This window comes from Microcebus murinus, chromosome 11 (genome assembly GCF_040939455.1).
Source record: "Microcebus murinus isolate Inina chromosome 11, M.murinus_Inina_mat1.0, whole genome shotgun sequence".
Classification (NCBI taxonomy): Eukaryota; Metazoa; Chordata; class Mammalia; order Primates; family Cheirogaleidae; genus Microcebus; species Microcebus murinus.
The window spans coordinates 52,466,673-52,485,529 of NC_134114.1; the positions used below are offsets into that span (position 1 = coordinate 52,466,673).

General features: G+C 36.6%; 1 protein-coding gene across 1 annotated transcript; it reads left to right on the plus strand.

The window, feature by feature from the left end:
• The first annotated feature begins 8 nt into the window (after positions 1-8).
• Positions 9-13,692, plus strand: UTP15 (UTP15 small subunit processome component). Its single transcript, XM_012783504.3, has 13 exons — positions 9-211; positions 2,257-2,427; positions 3,929-4,021; positions 4,114-4,298; positions 5,281-5,459; positions 6,057-6,182; positions 7,778-7,913; positions 10,149-10,233; positions 11,015-11,164; positions 11,875-11,976; positions 12,147-12,280; positions 12,448-12,506; positions 13,367-13,692. Exons 2-13 carry the CDS (start codon positions 2,338-2,340, stop codon positions 13,582-13,584), a joined length of 1,557 nt encoding a protein of 518 aa, XP_012638958.2. The 5' UTR covers positions 9-211; positions 2,257-2,337; the 3' UTR covers positions 13,585-13,692.
• The last annotated feature ends 5,165 nt before the right edge of the window (positions 13,693-18,857 follow it).

Below are 18,857 nucleotides of genomic sequence, written 5' to 3' on the forward strand. Positions count from 1 at the left end.
CCCGCCCACTGACCCGCCTGGCGTCATGCGGGCTGCGCTGTGTACGTCATCTCCGCGCGACGTTAGGTTCACCGTGTGTGTCGGCGGCTGCTTGGGGGTCCGTGTGATTTTTGCGCGAGTGACCCAGAGCGGTCCAGGTTAGGGAGCTTGCAGAATCCAATTAATTGTCCTTGGAGCGGGTGTCTCGGCGGACCCTTGGGGCCCAGCGGAGGTAGGTGAAGGCGGCTTACATTGAAGGCAGCTTAGACTCACATCCAGCCTTCTTGGTATCTGGCATGCTCTTCTGGCGCTTCCTAGGCTCCCTAGGAGAACAAATGGCTAAATTCTTTAACCGGCCTCTTAGGTTCTAGCTCGACTTAGATTTTCCTCCGGTACGATCACACCCTTTCTTGTCCACCGTTATTAGTTCCCGGAGTAATCAGCACCTCTCTAAAGCCCTGGATTTCCAATCCCTGTCTTTGCTTGTGAGGTGCTCTCAGGGGCGAAGAGGACATAATGAAATTTAGAAAGATTTGGGAATAAAATCAGACCTTGTTAACTATTTGGACGTTAGGAGTGAGAAAGAAGGACATGTCAGGCTGAGTCTAGATTAATAGCTGGTGCCAATCACGAGCCAAAATGGAGACCATTGGGAGTATGTGAGGGCGCACAGACCATGTCTTTCCCATTCACCGTTATATCTCCAGTGCCTAGAACAGTGACCCGCACGTTGGTAGGTACGTGAGTGAACAGAAAAGTGTTTCCTCTTTTTTACATTTTTTTACATTAAAAAAAATTTTTTTTTACAATTGATCGTTGTGTTTCTTCAAAACAGCCTTTAAAAAATAAGGTACACATTTTTTTTGTTTTCCTTTTTTTTTTTTTTTTTTCTTTTTTGAAGCCGAGTCATGCTCTGTCCTTCTGGTTGGAGTGCAGTGGCTGGATCAAAGCTCACTGCAACCTCAAACTCCTGAGCTCAAGCGATCCTCCTGCCTTGGCCTCCCCAGTAGCTGGGACAACAGGCACACACCACCACTCCCGCCTAATCTTTTAATTTTTTGAAGATGGGGTCTCACTGTGTTGCTCAGGCTGGTCTCGAACGCCTAGACTCAGGCGTGTCTCCTGCCTCAACCTCCCAAAGTGTTGGGATTACAGACATGAGTGACAGCGCCCAGCTGTCATACCTATTTATTGTGGTATGATTGAAGTAATGTTTTCAGGCTTTTCAGGATAGCAACACTGGAATCATTTACCTGACAACATTGATCTTTTGCCATCAAATAGTTCTGGAAAGATATTTTGGCTTAATTACATGTTATTTAAAGGTTTTATTTTTATCCTATTCTGTCACTTTGATTTAGAATTTACTTTCAGAAGTGCTTTATTACGTTTTTTTCCTACTGTTTAAACCTTTTAAAATTAGTTTAATTTTAAACTTCACTATCAGAAAATTACTCTTTTTTTTTTGTATTTCTTTTTTTAATTTTTTTATTTCAGCGTATTATGGGGGTACAAATTTTAAGGTTTCAATAAATTCTCTTTCCCCCCTCCCTCCACAAGTCTGAGTTTCCAGCATGACTATCCCCCTGATGGTGCACATCTCACTCATTATGTATGTATATACCCGCCCCCCTCCCCCCTGCCCAATACCCTATTACTGTAGTACCTATGTGTCCACTTAGGTGCTGCTCAGTTAATACCAGTTTGCTGGTGAGTATATGTGGTGCTTGTTTTTCCATTCTTGAGATACTTCACTATATTATTTTAAGCTTTTAAATTTAACTTTAAACTTCTACGTGAGAATAGTAGCTTTGTTTTTCTTTTTTCTTGACATTTTTAGGCTTTCAGGAAGTCAGGTACCCAGACTGGGTTCTTATAGATTAAATGTCACCCTAAACTTAGTTTCAGGAAACTTTTATATTTACAGTTTCACCTTAATGTTTCCTGTTGTCAACAATGAACATTAAGCCAGTGTGCTTCTTTTTGGTTTGACTGCTGGAAGGCTGAGTCAGATTTATCCCCAAGTATTGTAAAACAGTTGGTTAGGTGTGTGACATTTGGGTACAGTCTCTGTGTACAGCTGAGTAGATGGTGCAGTTTGGTAGCCCTTATATAAATTATTCCTGCTTCCTTTAGATTATCTCTTCTGGATTACAATTAAATGGTTTATTGGTCACTAATCTATAAACTTACACGCAGTCTTTTGAAAGAAGACAGGATGAAAATTACATATACAAGCTTATGGATAATATGAATATAAAATATTTTCTTTTTCAGACTTAAGGCAGAGATACTAATTACTTCTAATATCAATTCCAAACTATTGTCCCTTGGACAACAGTGCAATTACATGAAATTATGTCTGGTTACAAGCCTGTAGCTATTCAGACATATCCTATACTTGGTGAAAAAATCACCCAAGATACACTATACTGGAACAACTATAAGGTGAGTATGGGAGATAATGAGGAAGGAGGGATTTGTGTTTATGCTAGTTGTGTTGTACTTTGGATACAGAGAACTGTTAACTGAAAAATCTATCAGCAACTTATTGTTTGGGTAGATAATTTGATACCAGTTTTTTTCTTGGAATTTTATATAAAAGTTCATACTGCTTGATCAGTTTAACTATATAAGTGCCTAGCACAGAATAGATGATCAATCAGTGCCAAATAAATTAAATTTTAGAATTTGAATCTCATATGCAAGAAGATATTTTCTTGCCTTTTTTTTTTTTTTTTTTTTTTTTTTGTCCTCCAGGCTAGAGTGCAGTGGTGGTATCATCATAGCTCACTAACCTCAATTCCTAGGCTCAAGTGATCCTTCTGCCTCAGCCTCCGGAGTAGCTGGAACTGCAGGTGCACATCACCATGCCCAGCTAATTTTTCTGTTTTTTGTAGAGACAGAGTCTTGCTCTTGCTCAGGCTGGTCTTGAACTCCTGGCCTCAAGCAACCTTCCCATCTCGGCCTCCCAAAGTGCTAGGATTATAGGCATGAGCTACCGCTCCTGGCCTTCTTGACTTTTGTAATCTATGGGAAAAGTGGTGTGAAATTAGTTCTTCTATACCATCTGAAAAGGTTTACAGAGATGATTTTTTAAAAATAAAACTGAACAACAAAATAGAAAAATGGACAAAGCTTGGGTTTGGAAGGTTTGTGGAAAAAGAAATATAAATAGTCAATAAATATATGAAAAGGGCCTCAGCTTCACTTATAAATAAAGAAATGCAAGTTAAGACAGTAATTCAGGTACTATTTTTCATCTGTTATATTGGCACAAATGAAAAATTTTGATCATCATTGTTACTTGAAAGAGGGAAATTGACACAAACTTTTTGGAGGGCAATTTGGCAGTATCTATCATGATTTTTTAAGTGCACAACTTAGAACATACTCAGTGGACATACTCCCAAAAGTTTGCTAAGATACATGTATAAAGATGTTAGTTGAAGTATTATTTGTAATAGTAGAAATCTTGAAAGACCTATGTTTATTAGTAGTGGACTGGTATAGTAAATTATAGTGTGTCCTTATAATGGATGGTAAATCTATTGCTCATATGAAAAGTTAGCTGAGATGTGTTATTAAGTGAAAAGAAGCAAGGTGTGGGACAACCTACATAGGGTATCATCTTTTTGTCATTTTAAAAATGTATACTGGTATGGCATACCTTTTTTTTTCTGGTAGGAATCACAGTAAACTCAACAGCTGAAGAGATAGAGTGGGCTGTATCTTTCTAACCATATGTTTATTTACCTCAGTGGCAACAAGGATAGTCTAGGTGAAGGGATTTGGACTTTTTTGCTTTGCTTTCTTCATAATTCTCTATTAAATACAACCTAATAAGTGTTACTAAAAACAAAAATAAATGGTCTGTAAGAAGTTACATAATGCTTAAATAGGTCTTACCGGTTGTAACTCTGTTAATACTGTATTATTTTTCATTAAGACCCCTGTTCAGATTAAGGAATTTGGTGCTGTGTCAAAAGTAGACTTTTCTCCTCAGCCTCCTTATAATTATGCTGTCACAGCTTCCTCAAGAGTAAGTATGATATTAAATTTCTTTATTTTTCTTTTGTGTAGTTTACTACTGATCTTGAGCCATCTGGTGAAATACTGTTTTTTATCTTGTAGATTCACATTTATGGCCGATACTCCCAAGAGCCTATAAAAACCTTTTCTCGATTTAAAGACACAGCATACTGTGCGACTTTTCGACAGGATGGTAAATTGCTTGTGGCTGGCAGCGAAGATGGTGGAATTCAGCTTTTTGATATAAGTGGGAGGGCTCCCCTCAGGCGGTTTGAAGGCCATACAAAGTAAGAGACGGTTTTGTGTGCTCTTGTTTTCTTTTATTTTATTGTAAGCTCTGTTCTTTCTCTGGGCTTTGATTGAAAACATAGAGAGCAGTTCTATGATTATGTACCTTTATGTACCATATTTACTGATTGTTCTAAGACAGAATGCTTAATTTGGTTCCATGGTCCGGTTTCATGGGGCTCATGAATTTCAGTGGGGCCTAGAATTGTATATGACATTTTAGGAAATGCACGTTTATCTAGGGAGACATTCTATAGCTCTCATTAATTTCTCAATAGTGTCTGTGAGCCAGTTGAGGTTATGAATTACTGACCTAAAGGCAACCTTACAGCTATAGAACTCTATAAGCCTGTATTATCTTAGATGCTGTCATGTTGAAGTCAGGTTGGAAGGTGAATGTTATTTTGCCCCTTGATAAACTGAATGGCTATCACAATTTTATAACTCTGTTCTTATAACTCTGTTCTCAGCATTACCAATGTCATTGCTGAAATTTGCTATTGAAAATCTCAAGTGTTTTTTATTGTGTATTATCAGGATGGTCTTGTTCCATCAGTGAAATATTTAAAATATAACAGAAATTCACTTAACGTGATTCTATTTACTGTCAAGTCTTTTTAGTTTTTTAGAGAACTTTTTGAAATTTTTAAGATTAAAGTGTCTTTGCTCTAGCATTTAGAACATTCACTTTCATTAAGCAGCTAAGTAGAATTGTTAACATATTAGAAAATATAATTTTAAGGCTATTGTCTAATATTTTTATTAACTTTATAGTGTAAGGGTATTTACATTTTTTAATTGGCTAGGAGGCAAACACTTGTTTTAAAGGTTTCTTTTTCTTTCATGATTTTCCTGTATAAAAATACTCCCTGAAATTGAGCTGCTTTTTTTGTTATCTGGGAAAAAGGAACATTTTATGTAGGAAGGTGCCAGAAAAATAATTTTTTTCTTGCTTTTTAATACTGATCCTTGATCTTTCAGAGCAGTTCATGTGGTAGATTTTACAGCTGACAAATACCATGTGGTCTCTGGGGCTGATGACTATACAGTTAAATTATGGGATATTCCAAACTCCAAAGAAATTTTGACTTTTAAGGAACACTCTGATTATGTGAGGTGTGGATGTGCTAGCAAACTTAACTCGGATCTCTTTATAACAGGTTAGTAAATTCTTTTCCCTCCTGAAGTAGATGATCTTACTGGGATATACTTTAATGTTGCCATGGGACTGTTGGGATGGAGGGGTTTAAGACTTTTTCATAAAAGAATATGTTTCTGATTCATTCTCCAATTGTTTTTTATTTTCTTCTTTTTGTGGTTGTTCTTGTCCTTCAAATGTGTTTGGAAACATTAGGCTGCTTTGAAAACATAAATGACCATCAAAATTGTGATGCCTAGTACCTAGGTTTACAGAGAACCTACAGCAGCCAAGGAGCAAATACAGTGCAGTTTAGCCTTTGTGGGTGCCTTTACAAAGATTCCCAGATGATTCAGTAGTGATAGGAGTCTGAAGATAGGAGTAATTTAAGATGAGAGCAAGTTAGATTCTGTGTAGTATTGTATCGTGCTTCTTCAGAAACAATCAGTGGTAGAGGTTTGGAGGTACTGTGTCTTCATGAATATATGTGTATGTCTTTTTAATATCCCCTCTAAGCTTTTTTTCCCTTTTAAAATTTATATCTGGATATACACAAGCACATACAGCTTTTATTGTTTTAAACATCGAAACTTACATAATGCAAAAATTTCCATTTTAGGATCATATGATCATACTGTGAAGATGTTTGATGCACGAACAAATAAGAGTGTTCTCTCTGTTGAGCATGGGCAGCCGGTGGAGAGTGTCCTGCTTTTTCCCTCTGGTGGTCTTCTGGTGTCGGCAGGTATTTCTTTTACAAATAGCTTTCACTAATATTGTTAGTCTTCAGATTTTTTTTATCCATTGCTATTTATAATGTATCAGTGTGTACTTGAATTGCATTCATAAGTTTTTGCTCAAACAGTTGATAAGTGGGATAGGCAAATAGTTATTATTTATTGTGTACCTAACGAGCCAGGCACTGTGCTGTTATCTCTAATGCCCTAGATGATTCTACAGGATAGTTTGCTTTTTCCCTGTTTTACAACTGAAGAGGTAAATAAAAGTTTAACCTAATTTTTCCAAGGCAAAGTGGTAAGTGGCAGATATGAGCTCACATAACTTGGGAGCCTACATTATGTATTTAACCCTGTGTCAACTTTGATGCCAGAAATCTAGTTCATACTCCTGTTATTCATATCTAAAAAATGTGTGGCAGGTTTTGAAAACTGGTGCTTTCAGACCTAGAATCAGGCTTATTCTTTTTATGTGACTCTCTTGATTGAAATGTCTTTACCTAGCAAGTAGCTGATAATGCTAAAAGAAGAGATAATGTGGAGTCAAAAGGGGCCTTAATACATTTTTCAACAAGTAAAAAAACTGAGGATTTTTTTTGTCATGTTGAGCATAGTGCATTTTCATAGTTATAATGGAAGAAGTAAATTGGCTTTTTTCATTTGCCCATAAGGTATAAATTAATGTATTGATGTTAGAAGACTGTATAGGTAGTATATATACTTGACAGCATTTATATGGGGGGGTGTGTGTAGCCGGTGTTTTTTACTTCCAAAATCCAGGTAGAAATTAACTACAGTACCTATTTGGTTTAAAAATAAATTGATAATGTTGTCAGGTGTATCTGCTTTTCTTGGCTGTTATTTTGAGAAATGGAAAAAAGATCAAGTTGAGCAAGGAGAATGGAAATCTGTATGCTAATCTCCACTGTGCCACTACCTAATTGTGTGACCTTGGGTAATCCCTTCTAGGCTCTAGACCTTGAAAATGAGAGGTTGAACTAAATCAATGGTTTCAAACTGTGATCTCTCTTGTGAGGTGCCACATGCCAGTAGGGTGATGGGGGCCATGATTGGGTTCCAGTTCCCCAATTAGGGTAAATAAGTACTTCACTTCACTCTCTCATCTCTTTTTCTGTTTTCCATACCAGACTTTTGCTTGATAGATATTTTGTTAAAAATCCACATTATTCATTTCTATTGTTATAGAGAATTCCTTTTTTTTTTTTTTTTTCTTTTTTTTTTTTTTTTCTTTTTGGGACAGTTCTGCATGTGGAGAGAATTCCTTTTAAAGAATGATTTTACCATAATTTTCTTAAAATGAACTCTTTTTCAGTTATACCTTTTATTTTGCCAGGCAATTCTGTATACTTCACAAATATGAAATTATTTAATTGTCATAACAGTTCTGTGAGGTGTAGGAACTATTGTTTATCAGTGACATCCAGTAAGTGGTAGAGCCAGGGCTTAAACTGGGCAGTCTGGCTCTGGAATCGGTCATCAGCCTCCATGCTGTATGGAGTGTTCAGTAAAGAATGCTTTTCAGATCTTTAACATTTGGAATATATGGGCAGAATATCAAACTAATGATTATTTCTTTCGATAGGAGGTCGTTATGTTAAAGTCTGGGACATGTTAAAAGGAGGACAGTTGCTAGTGTCTTTGAAAAATCATCACAAAACTGTGACATGTTTATGTCTAAGCAGCTCTGGACAGAGGCTACTTTCTGGCTCACTGGATAGGTAAGCATTTTAATTTTCTTTGTTTATTATTATTTTACACATGTTTACCATTTGAGGAAATTTCAGCAATATTTGTGATAAATAATTCTGATATGGTTTCCATGAAAATCTGTTGAGTTGAAAATAGTTTTGACCTTTTATTTATATATTGCCACTTATTTTCTCCTTTGACATAATTTGTTTTAACTTTAAGCAATATTATTGAACCATTTGAATGATAACCTTTTAAATGATGTTATTCTATAAACTCTTAAAACCATTGTACATTCATATATTTTAAAATTTTTATAATGAATATATATATATTCTAGTTTATATTCTTTAAAATTTAAAGCTTCACATGGACATTTCTACACATTAATGTGGTCCAAATACTACTATTTAAAGATACTTAGTATTAATGTTCTAGAACAGTACCATCTAATAGAAATATGAGACACATAATGTAATTTTAAATGTTTAGTAGCCACATTTAAAAAGTTTTTTAAAAATTAGATAAAATTAACTTTACTAATGTATTTTATTTAGTCCAATATCTAATGTAAAAAAATATATAACATATAATTTTAACATGTAATCAATGTAAAAATTATTGAGATACTAGAAATAAGCATCTAAACATATGCACTATCAAACATGCGCTATGATACAATAAATTTTATAACAATCACTGCCTCAGTTTTTAATTTAAATTAAATTAAAAATTAAATAAAATTAAAAATTCAGTTTTTCATTTTCACTAGCCACATTTCAAGTGGTCAGTAGCCACATGTGGCTAGAACTATGGTACAGTTTTAGAATTTACTTTTCATCTTGGTCATTTTATTTCCATATTTCCATTTTTCTGCTGTTATGAAAAGCCTGGGTTTTCAGTACATTTATTAAAAAGTGTACAGTCGTCCTTTGGTATCTGTGGGGGATTGGTTGTGGGTGCTCAGGTCACTTCTATAAAATGGTGTGTGTAGTATTTGCATATAATCTATGCATACCCTCCTATATACTTTAAATCATCTTTAGATTACTTATAATACCTAATACATTGTAAATGCTTTGTAAATCATTGTTATACTGTATTGCTTTTTAAATTTGTATTTTTTATTGTTCTATTGTTAATTTTTATTTATTTCAGATGTTTTCAATCCACAGTTGGTTGAATCTACAGATGCAGAACCATTACAGACAGTTGACTGTACATATTTTAAAAGCTAGAAAATATTTTTAATACAAAGGAATTTGTTATGTAAACATATGGCAAATTCTCTAACATAGTGTTAATAGGCAATTTGGGACTTGAATTTTAGATGTTCATAAAAAGCTAAGTATAAACTGCCTCCGTTTGCAGTGGTTGTCAACTAACAGTGATTTTTATTCCCCAGGCAATGTATGATAATATCTGGAGAAATTTTTGGTTTTTATCACAACTTGAGGTCCTGGTGCTATTGCCATATAGGGGATAGAGGCCAGGGAGGCTGCTAAATATTCTGCATTGCACAGTACAGTCCCTACAACAAAGAATTCTATGGTCCAAAATGGCAATGATGCTGGGGTTAAAAAACCCTGTTCTTTTGACTTCAAATATATTTTCACTGATACTTTTTCTTTACTTCCAAGTTTTATCTTCAGGTGACAATGGCTCAAGGTCTCTCTGTTTCTTTTTTAAGTAGCTAGTTGAAGAAGTCTTTGTACAAACATATGGTTAGTGCTCATATACAGTTCATTTTTAAGGGATTTAGTGACAAATTAGTTTATAATTAGCATTACTAATCATTGTTTTTCTTCACTCTTTATATAGATTTTAATATTCATATTTTTGGTTGTCAAAAATAGAAAGTTTAAGCCAGGCGCGGTGGCTCATGCCTGTAATCCTAGCACTCTGGGAGGCTGAGGCGGGCGGATTGCTCGAGGTCAGGAGTTCGAAACCAGCCTGAGCAAGAGCAAGACCCCGTCTCTACTATAAATAGAAAGAAATTAATTGGCCAACTAATGTATATATATATAAAATTAGTCGGGCATGGTGGCGCATGCCTGTAGTTCCAGCTACTCGGGAGGCTGAGGCAGAAGGATTGCTTGAGCCCAGGAGTTTGAGGTTGCTGTGAGCTAGGCTGACGCCACGGCACTCACTCTAGCCTGGGCAACAAGCGAGACTCTGTCTCAAAAAAAAAAAAAAAAAAATAGAAAGTTTACATTTTATGATTATTGCCAAGATGATTGTGACAAGCTTTTCTTTTTTATTAGGAAGGTGAAAGTATATAGCACAGCTTCCTACAAAGTAGTCCACAGTTTTGATTATGCAGCTTCAATTTTGAGTCTTGCCCTTTCAGTAAGTACTTTTACCTCTTTATAAAGCTGTCACTAACCTTGCCTGTTAAGTGAAACACAAGTGGTCTATATTTCTATTTGATTAAGTCTTCTTGCCATGTTAAATATTTGATTTAAGGTAATTGCTAGAATATTTGACTTGTCCAAGTAACTTAGCATGAATTCAGATTTAGGTTCCATTCCTTGCATAGCGTCAAGTACAGTGCTATAGGCATTGCTAACACTAAGGGCAGGGCGTGGGAAGTTGGTAAGTTTCTCTTTAACTCTCGGAGCAGAGAGTTCACTCTCAGAGCGGAAAAAAGGTGGAGGAAAAGGGTGCAACATAATGAAATATCTCCTTTTCTTTGTTGCCTACTCTTTTTGAGATGAATATTATCAGGTTTCATGAGGAACCACATTCGGGCAGGAAGGCATTTGAATATATTGGATAGAAGTCTGAGTTGGGAGAGGAAAAGCTTATTAAAAATGGCTTTTTGGGGTAAGATTGTAGAAAGTCATGCTACCATGTAATGCTTGATGCCATTAACCACGTATTATTATACAAACTTAGCCAGTGATATTTTATGAATATAAGTTTTGTCAATGTAATGGTATCCTAGAGGAAGAGATGATTTTGCTCTTTTTGCATAGATCATTTTTAGGTAGAGTATCTGTGTCTGAATGGAACTGTTGGTGAATGTATGGATGAGCAGCAAACACATTATAAGTGTTTTTTGAAGTAAAAGTACTATAAAATATGAGTTAGAAATAGACTATCTGATTTTTCTGATTGTTCTTATTAGCATCAAGATGAGACAATAGTTGTAGGAATGACTAATGGAATACTAAGTGTTAAACACCGAAAATCTGAAGTGAAGAAGGATTCTCTTCCCAGGAGAAGGCGGCCCACATATCGAACCTTTATTAAAGGAAAAAATTACATGAAACAGCAGGTATTAATGTATTTCTCATATTTGTTTAAAAGGTGAAATCTATTAGAGTAGCCAATTCTATCCCTATACATTACTGAAAAGCATAATTCATGTAGCGTTTAATATATGTTTTTACATCAGAATTATCTCCAGATTGCTAGATTGGGGACATTATTGATGCGTACCAGGGAACAAGAACTACTTTATTTAGTGCTCTAAATCATAACATAATGTTACAGTGCTTTTACCACATTCAAAGTAGTGGTTTTCACACACAATCTGATTTGATCTTCTAAATAACCCTTAGAAGTAGTAGAGCTGATAATTATCCCATTTGGCATTTGAGAAGATTAGGATACAAAGCATTTGTGATTGATCCAGGATTTCATTACTAGAATCCAGAGTTGTTGAAATTAGATCTTAATATCTCTGATTTTTGTTTTCTTTCTCTTTCTACTAATCACACTGCCTGCCATGTAAAGCGAATTAAAATGATTAATTTTTGTCAAGAATTGAGGCTATTGTGTGTGTTGTAAGTTAAAATTGTAAGAGAGTAAGAACACAGTGATATGGCAAATTATTTCATTTTTATTAAATCTGCATTATGGTCATATGGGCATTATTTGTGATATAGTTCAGGGGTACCACTTCATTATGAAAAAGTTTATATTTAATGTGTGTATGTACAAATAGTAATTTTTTCTCCTCTATAAATTTACTTTTCAATATAGGATGACATTTTGATCAATAGGCCAGCAAAGAAATACCTAGAATTGTATGACAGAGATCTGAAACATTTTCGGATCTCTAAGGCACTTGACAGAGTCCTTGAGGTGAGTGAGGAGCATTTTTAAAAGAATCATTTTATTACTCGTCTTGCATATTACTGTGACTTGGACCTGTGAAGATCAAAACCTATTCAAATTTCATAATTTAGTGAAAGACAATAATTTTTTTCTTGTGCTGTTTTGTCTGCTCATGTCGACTCTGAAAATTTTCCTAGCCTACTTGTACAATAAAGACACCTGAGGTTACAGTTTCCATCATAAAAGAGCTAAATCGAAGAGGAGTTCTTGCAAATGCCCTTGCAGGTCGGGATGAAAAGGAAATCAGTCGTGTTCTTAATTTTTTGATAAGGTATGTTTTATGTCTGTGAAGCACTTATATTTTGCATCTGAAATCCTTTTTTGTCTCCAAGTGAGAGACATTTTGTTTGATCTTTAAAGAACTGTTGGAACAATTAAATCTGTTTTAAGGATTTTTTAAGTTTGCACGTTTCATTAAACAGAATTTTTACTTTGTAGGAATCTTTCTCAGCCAAGATTTGCCCCTGTTTTGATCAATGCTGCTGAAATAATTATTGGTAAGTAAGTAGTTGTTAAAACTTGAAAATCCTAACATGCTTGGACAAGTAGAGATGTCTAATAATAAAATCAGATTTGGAAATGAAGTAGATCAAAATATCTTGGGTGTTTTTTTAAATTGATTTTTATTTATTTATTTTTTAAGATAGGGTCTTGCTCTATTGCCGGGGCTAGAGTACAAGTGACATCATCATAGCTTACTGCAATCTCAAATTCCTGGGCTCAGGAGATCCTCTTGCCTCAGCTTCCCAATTAGCTGGGACTATAGGTGCACCCCACCATGCCCAGCTAATTTTTCTATTTTTTTGTGGAGATGGGGTCTTGCTCACACTCAGGCTGGTCTCGAATTCCTGGTCTCAAGTGATCCTCTCACAGCCTCCTTAGGTGTTGGGATTACAGGCGTGAGCTACCATACCCAGCTTATATTTTATATATATATATATATATGGTTTTTTTTTTTTGAGACAGTCTTGCTTTGTTGCCCAGGCTAGAGTAAGTGCCATGGCGTCAGCCTAGCTCACAGCAACCTCAAACTCCTGGGCTCAAGCAATCCTGCTGCCTCAGCCTCCCGAGTAGCTGGGACTACAAGGCATGTGCCACCACACCCGGCTAATTTTTCCTATATATATTAGTTGGCCAATTAATTTCTTTCTATTTATAGTAGAGACGGGGGTATTGCTCTTGCTCAGCCTGGCTTCAAACTCCTGACCTCGAGCAATCCACCCGCCTCGGCCTCCCAGAGTGCTAGGATTACAGGTGTGAGCCACTGCTCCGGCCTACATTTAATATTTTTATACTTTTTTAAGCCAAGGCATAGCAAGGTGTTTCTAGTTAATGTATTTTCTTTCTCTCTTTTTAGATATATATCTGCCTGTGATTGGTCAGTCCCCTGTAGTTGATAAAAAGTTTTTGGTACTTCAAGGACTTGTAGAAAAAGAGATTGATTACCAAAAAGAACTACTAGAAACCTTGGGGATGATGGATATGCTTTTTGCTACCATGAGAAGGAAAGAAAGCACTTCTATGTTGGAACATACATCTGATGGATTTCTAGACAACAAGAAGATAGAATCATAGTGTTTGCTTAGTAAGACATACAAGAACTCCTAACTTGGAATAGATTTGACTCTGTTAACTGTTGGAAAAAGAATCTCTTCGATACATTAAAAAAAGCATTTACAGAAGCAGTTCTATGGAAGATACTGGAATAATTATAATTAGAAAATAAGTAACTGTTTTAAGAAATAGTTTTCCATGTAATATTTTGAGTTATTTGTGGCATCTTCAGCTAGAAGCTCTCAGTTGTCTTGGTTATAGAGTATGTCTACCTTGGATGAGTTGATATTAATTTTATATAGCAAAGTTCTGTCAATATTTAGGTGGCCATTGAGATAGGAGTTCAAATAATGAACCCTCTCTGGAGAACATTCCAACTAGGAATCCTGCCAAAGGAATGGAGCCTGTTTTTTTTTACTTCTATCCTGGAAAACAACAAAAAATGGCAACAACAAAAAACTCTTTCTTCACTCTAATCAGTGCCTTTGGGATTTCCAGGCCCTTACTTAGCTTGCCTCCCCCCTTGTTTATATTGTCGTCTTAGATCACATTCTCTGCTTCAGCTGGTAATAAGACTGTATCTGCTCCAATGTGGCCAATCAGTAGTCTGCTCTAAATAGTTGACATTAGCTACATATATATTGAGAGTGTGATAAGGCAGATTTGATACCTGAAAAGTATGCTGTCTATCCCAGGCTCTTTTTATTTCTTTAATCTTGACTACACAGATAGACCTTATTGGACTACTTTTTCCCTCCCTTCAATGTGTAGCCTGTCTACAAAGTTTTTACCTTTATCAGATCAGGGAAATGATAAAATTTGTCATTTTTCTATAATAAATAGCCTTTCAGCCTATCTTACTATGTTTGGAGCTTATCTTGTAGCTATCTAAACCCTCTGAAAGCTATTTAATTTGTATTTAGAATTTTTTCTCTATTTTTCACAATCATCTTGTGTTTCAGAACCCCAAACCAGAGCAATATGCTTTGAAAAATAGTTATTTTTGAAAGTTCAATGTAAAGCACTATTTTTTTAATAGAGATTCTTATTTTCTTCTTGGCTTTCTGAGATGTATCCACTCCTGGTGGATAATGGATGGCTGGTGACTCCTAGTACACTGATTTCACAATAACTACCTCTCCCACCTTCCCCCAATTCTTACCCCAACTCGAGTAGGTAATAATCTGTAGGGAAAAATGTTTTGAGCTAGAAGAACCCTTAGAGGAAGGTTTTGTCATTGGAATTTTTCTCATAATTTCACTTCTAGAAATTCAGAAATTTCTAGCAATTTTTTTCTTTTTTGAGACAGGGTCTTGCTTTGTTGCTCAGAGTAGAGTACAAAGATGTGGTCATAGCTCACTGTAGTCTCAAATTCCTGGGCTCAAGCAATCGTCTTGCCTTTTCCTCCTAGAGTGTTAGGATTACAGATATGAGCCTCTGTGCCCAGCTCCCCAGATTTTTTTTAAAGCAGAAAAAAATGGGATACTTAACATGTTCTATTAAGGACATATGCTCAAAAATATAGTCTAGTTCCCCTTTCAAGAATTGATTTAAACAGTCATATAGCACAATGGCTTATAAGAAACCAGGAGTTTGCTTCCCTAAGTAATTAGGAGATTCGTCAAGATCAGAAGCTGTGTTTTCAGGTTGAGATGAGTTAATTTATTTAAATAAAATTTCTATTTAAAAGCTTTTTTAAAAAGTTAACTTCATAAGTATTCTGATAATTTGCATACTAGTATAAACGAGTTGAATTCTACCTAAATCTGTAGCTGCCACCAATTTTGTAACATGTGCCAAGGGTTTTCCCATGTTATATTATTTGATTCTCACAACAAGGATGGTAGTATTCTCATTTAACATTGAATTAACTAAAGTAGTTGATTCACTCTTGAAGTCCCCAAGCTTCAGTTTCTCATCATCCCAGCATTGTGAACTGGTTTGCCTGCTCTGGGCCTTAGACTACTCATTTCTCTTTAAGAAAACTTCACTGAGTGCTACGGTTCTCAAATGAAATATATAATGATTACAAATTTTCAAGAAGGTCAGGAAACAATTCCCTTGGTCAGCAGTACTTTTTTTGTGTTAAGTTCAGGAGTAGTTTTTGTATGCATTGAGACAAACTGTAGCATTCGCTGTATTAATTGGCATAGTACAGTATATGACATTGGCCTTAAGATTCTAATTTTAAATGTCTGACAAATTTTTAGACTTGTGACTTTAGTTGGAAGGTATTGGTAAGCCTGTGAAAATTCTGAAATGTTTCAGAGAACTTGGAAAGTCACTATATATATTTAATTTATTATATTTATAAGAGTTAAGCACTTGGCAAGGTTTTGCTTATTGGGTCATGCATTTGAAGTGCTTTTTAAAAGAGAATTACATTTCTTGAATGTATAAATGCTATTAAGTTGCTTGAAGGAATTTGAATTGTAAATGGGACTGTTAAAAGTCTATCCAACTTAAATGAATTCTATCAAACATTAATTAAAGGCTCCCTTGAAGTAATTATTAGAATGGAGTAGTTTTTTAACTGAATATTCTGTGTTAAACTTAAAAGCTTAAGGAAAGTTTTTAAATGCTTAACTTTAACAAGTGACTATAAATTGTCTTTTCTATGAACAACATGCCCTCTTAGATGCTAAAAAAAACCCACTTTTATTGGTACGTAAGTGGCCACATGCCTTTTCACAGTTGGACCAGGGATGGTACAACTGACTCAAACCTTCTCTACACAGGGATTTGTATTCGGGGTTTATAATGAAATTCTTGATCTGGAAAGATGTGGGCAGCTGGAAATGCTAAGTCTGGGTCATCAGCAGAGAGAGTTGGTCTGCAGAGAGAAAGGAGAATGAAACCTAAGTGCAAAGAAAATAAAGAGATCATCTTGCTTCAGCAGATCAGACTAGAAAAAAGATAAACCATCTTAGTTCCTGATGACTTTCTATTCATTTTATTTATTTATTTATTTTGAGACAAAGTCTGGTTCTGTTGCCCAGGCTAGAGTGCCGTGGCTTCAGCCTAGCTCATAGCAACCTCAGACTCCTGGGCTCAAGGGATCCTTCTGCCTCAGCCTCCCGAGTAGCTGAGACTACTGGCATGTGCCACCATGCCTGGCAAATTTTTTCTGTATACTTTTTAGTTGTTTGACTAATTTATTTCTAATTTTAGTAGAGATGGAGTCTCGCTCTTGCTCAGGCTGGTCTCGAACTCCTGATCTCAAGTGATCCTCCTGCCTCGACCTCCCAGAGTGCTAGGATTACAGGTGTGAGCCACTGTGCCTGGCCTTAGTTCCTGATGACTTTCTTTTTCCCTTGTTCTGCCTATACTTCCTCCCCAAGGCATCCATGAGGTTCTTTGGAATCTCTCTAATGCTTTTTTGTTTAGGTGAGTGTGAGTGGGTTACTGTTATTTACAACCAAATGACTCCAGACACTAATCCACTGGTCCTGATATTTATTGAGACACATGAAAGGTCAGGGAAGAGGGGTTATATCAATGAATAAAATAGACAAAAATCTCTGCTCTCTTGGAACTAAGATTCTAGTTGGGGGTGGTATTCAGTAAACAAGGTATGCAGTGGGTCAGATGGTGCTAAATGATAGGAGAACATCAGGTAGGGGAACGAGATGGAAATGTTAGGGGTGATAGGTGGGCTGCAGTTTCAAATGGAGTAGTTGGGGAAAGCCTCACTGGGGTGACTGGAGCAAAGTTCTTCAGGAAGTGAAGGATCCTCATTGATATCTAGGGGCAGAGTGCAAACATCCGGAGGCAGAAGCATACCTGGAAGTTAGGAAGTGGGTGGCCAATTTAGTTGGCTTGGAGCAAAGGAGGGGAAAGGTAGAAAATGGGGTTGAAACTGGAGAGACAGTGCATTTAGATGACAGCTCTTTGAGTTTTCCCATAAAGAGGAACAGGAAAATTGTGCAATGACTAAAGGGATATGGGGTCAAAAGTTTGTTTTTTTAAAATTAATGAGGTATAATTGATAAGCTACAATGTAATTGTAGCTTATAATTGATAAGCTAAGATATAGGGAAGGAATAGAGAGAGTGAAGTAGGATTACCAGCAGCACCAAGGGCCACATGAAGTTAGTGTCATGGATCTACAGTGAGACCAGTCAGCATGAGTGTGTGTTTTTCTTTACTCACATTCAGCCGTGACGATGCAGATGTGGAATATAGGCTGAGATGTGGACTTAAACCAGTATTGGGGTTTTTATAGGTGAATGCAAAATAATTGAGAAAAGACAAAGGTGGTGTTGAGATTTATGCAAAGGAGTGATTACAATGCTAGACCATGGAATCTAAGCTGGGTAAATAAGGAAATGAGGTCACAAGGGATCGAGGACAGTGAAAACAGCTGAATCAGTGGATTGTTGGTCTGTGTGTATTTGGAAAGTTGTGGTTTGCCTACTAGAGGTAGTGAGCTAGAGACATGAAAGGTGTCAGTGAGAGAACCAAGCATTTATGACGACAATGGTGTTTGAGAGTGTGACGGCAAGCCAGGAGCTAAAATGTTCAAAAACGAAGGCAAGTGACCCAGTGATGTATGGTGACTAGCAAGGGTGGGGCATTTATATAGTCAAATGACATGAGAGTCAACAGTGAGGCTTTCTTGGGAAGGAGGAAGGGAGAGTGGTCTGGAAATAGCATTGAGGATCATCTAGCCAACTGTTAGGGCAGTTGTAAGAGAGGTGTGAATGACAACAGCAGCACTTGAGAAGCTGTAGAAGCAGCGGTGTCCTCAGCAGAGAACCAGGTCTCAGCTAGATCAAGGCCTTGAAGAGAATGGCCTTGGAGAAAAGGTTGAGGATGTGACAGAGATTGCTGATGACTGACGGAGACCCAGAGGACAGAGCCAAAGAGTTTCAGGAGTGGAGAAGGACCAAAAGAGAGGATGACCTAGGGCTCCTGGCTTCTTGTGATACCTGGCATACGGAGGGCTAGAGGGCATCATGACATTAGCCTGACCTTCAGGTAATTGCTGTGGGGCGGGGGAGAGGAGTGAGATCCTCCCAGGAGCTGGTCGAGTTCTGGGTGTGCTGCTTCAACCTGCATGGGTGCTGTGTGGGGAGGGGCAATCATTTCTAGAGAAACAGGAAAACTGAGATTAAGTTCACTCAAGATCACGCAGTTTGTAAGTGAAAAAAACCAAGATTCAGATCCAGGCAGTGTGGCTTCACAACCTGGACCATTTGCCACCGGGTGAGATTGCCTCACGGTGGTTCATCTCCCTCTCTTCCTCCCATATTGAAGCAGTCCCCCACGTACCCCCCAGCCTTCCGGCTGTC

What these genes read in the sequence shown, in the direction of transcription:
- UTP15 (XM_012783504.3), top strand. Translation starts at nt 2,338, where the DNA reads ATGTCTGGTTACAAGCCTGTAGCTATTCAGACATATCCTATACTTGGT. An exon ending in CGGTTTGAAGGCCATACAAA is followed by an intron (nt 4,299 to 5,280) that starts GTAAGAGACGGT and finishes TTGATCTTTCAG; the next exon opens with AGCAGTTCATGTGGTAGATT. An exon ending in TGCTGCTGAAATAATTATTG is followed by an intron (nt 12,507 to 13,366) that starts GTAAGTAAGTAG and finishes CTCTCTTTTTAG; the next exon opens with ATATATATCTGCCTGTGATT.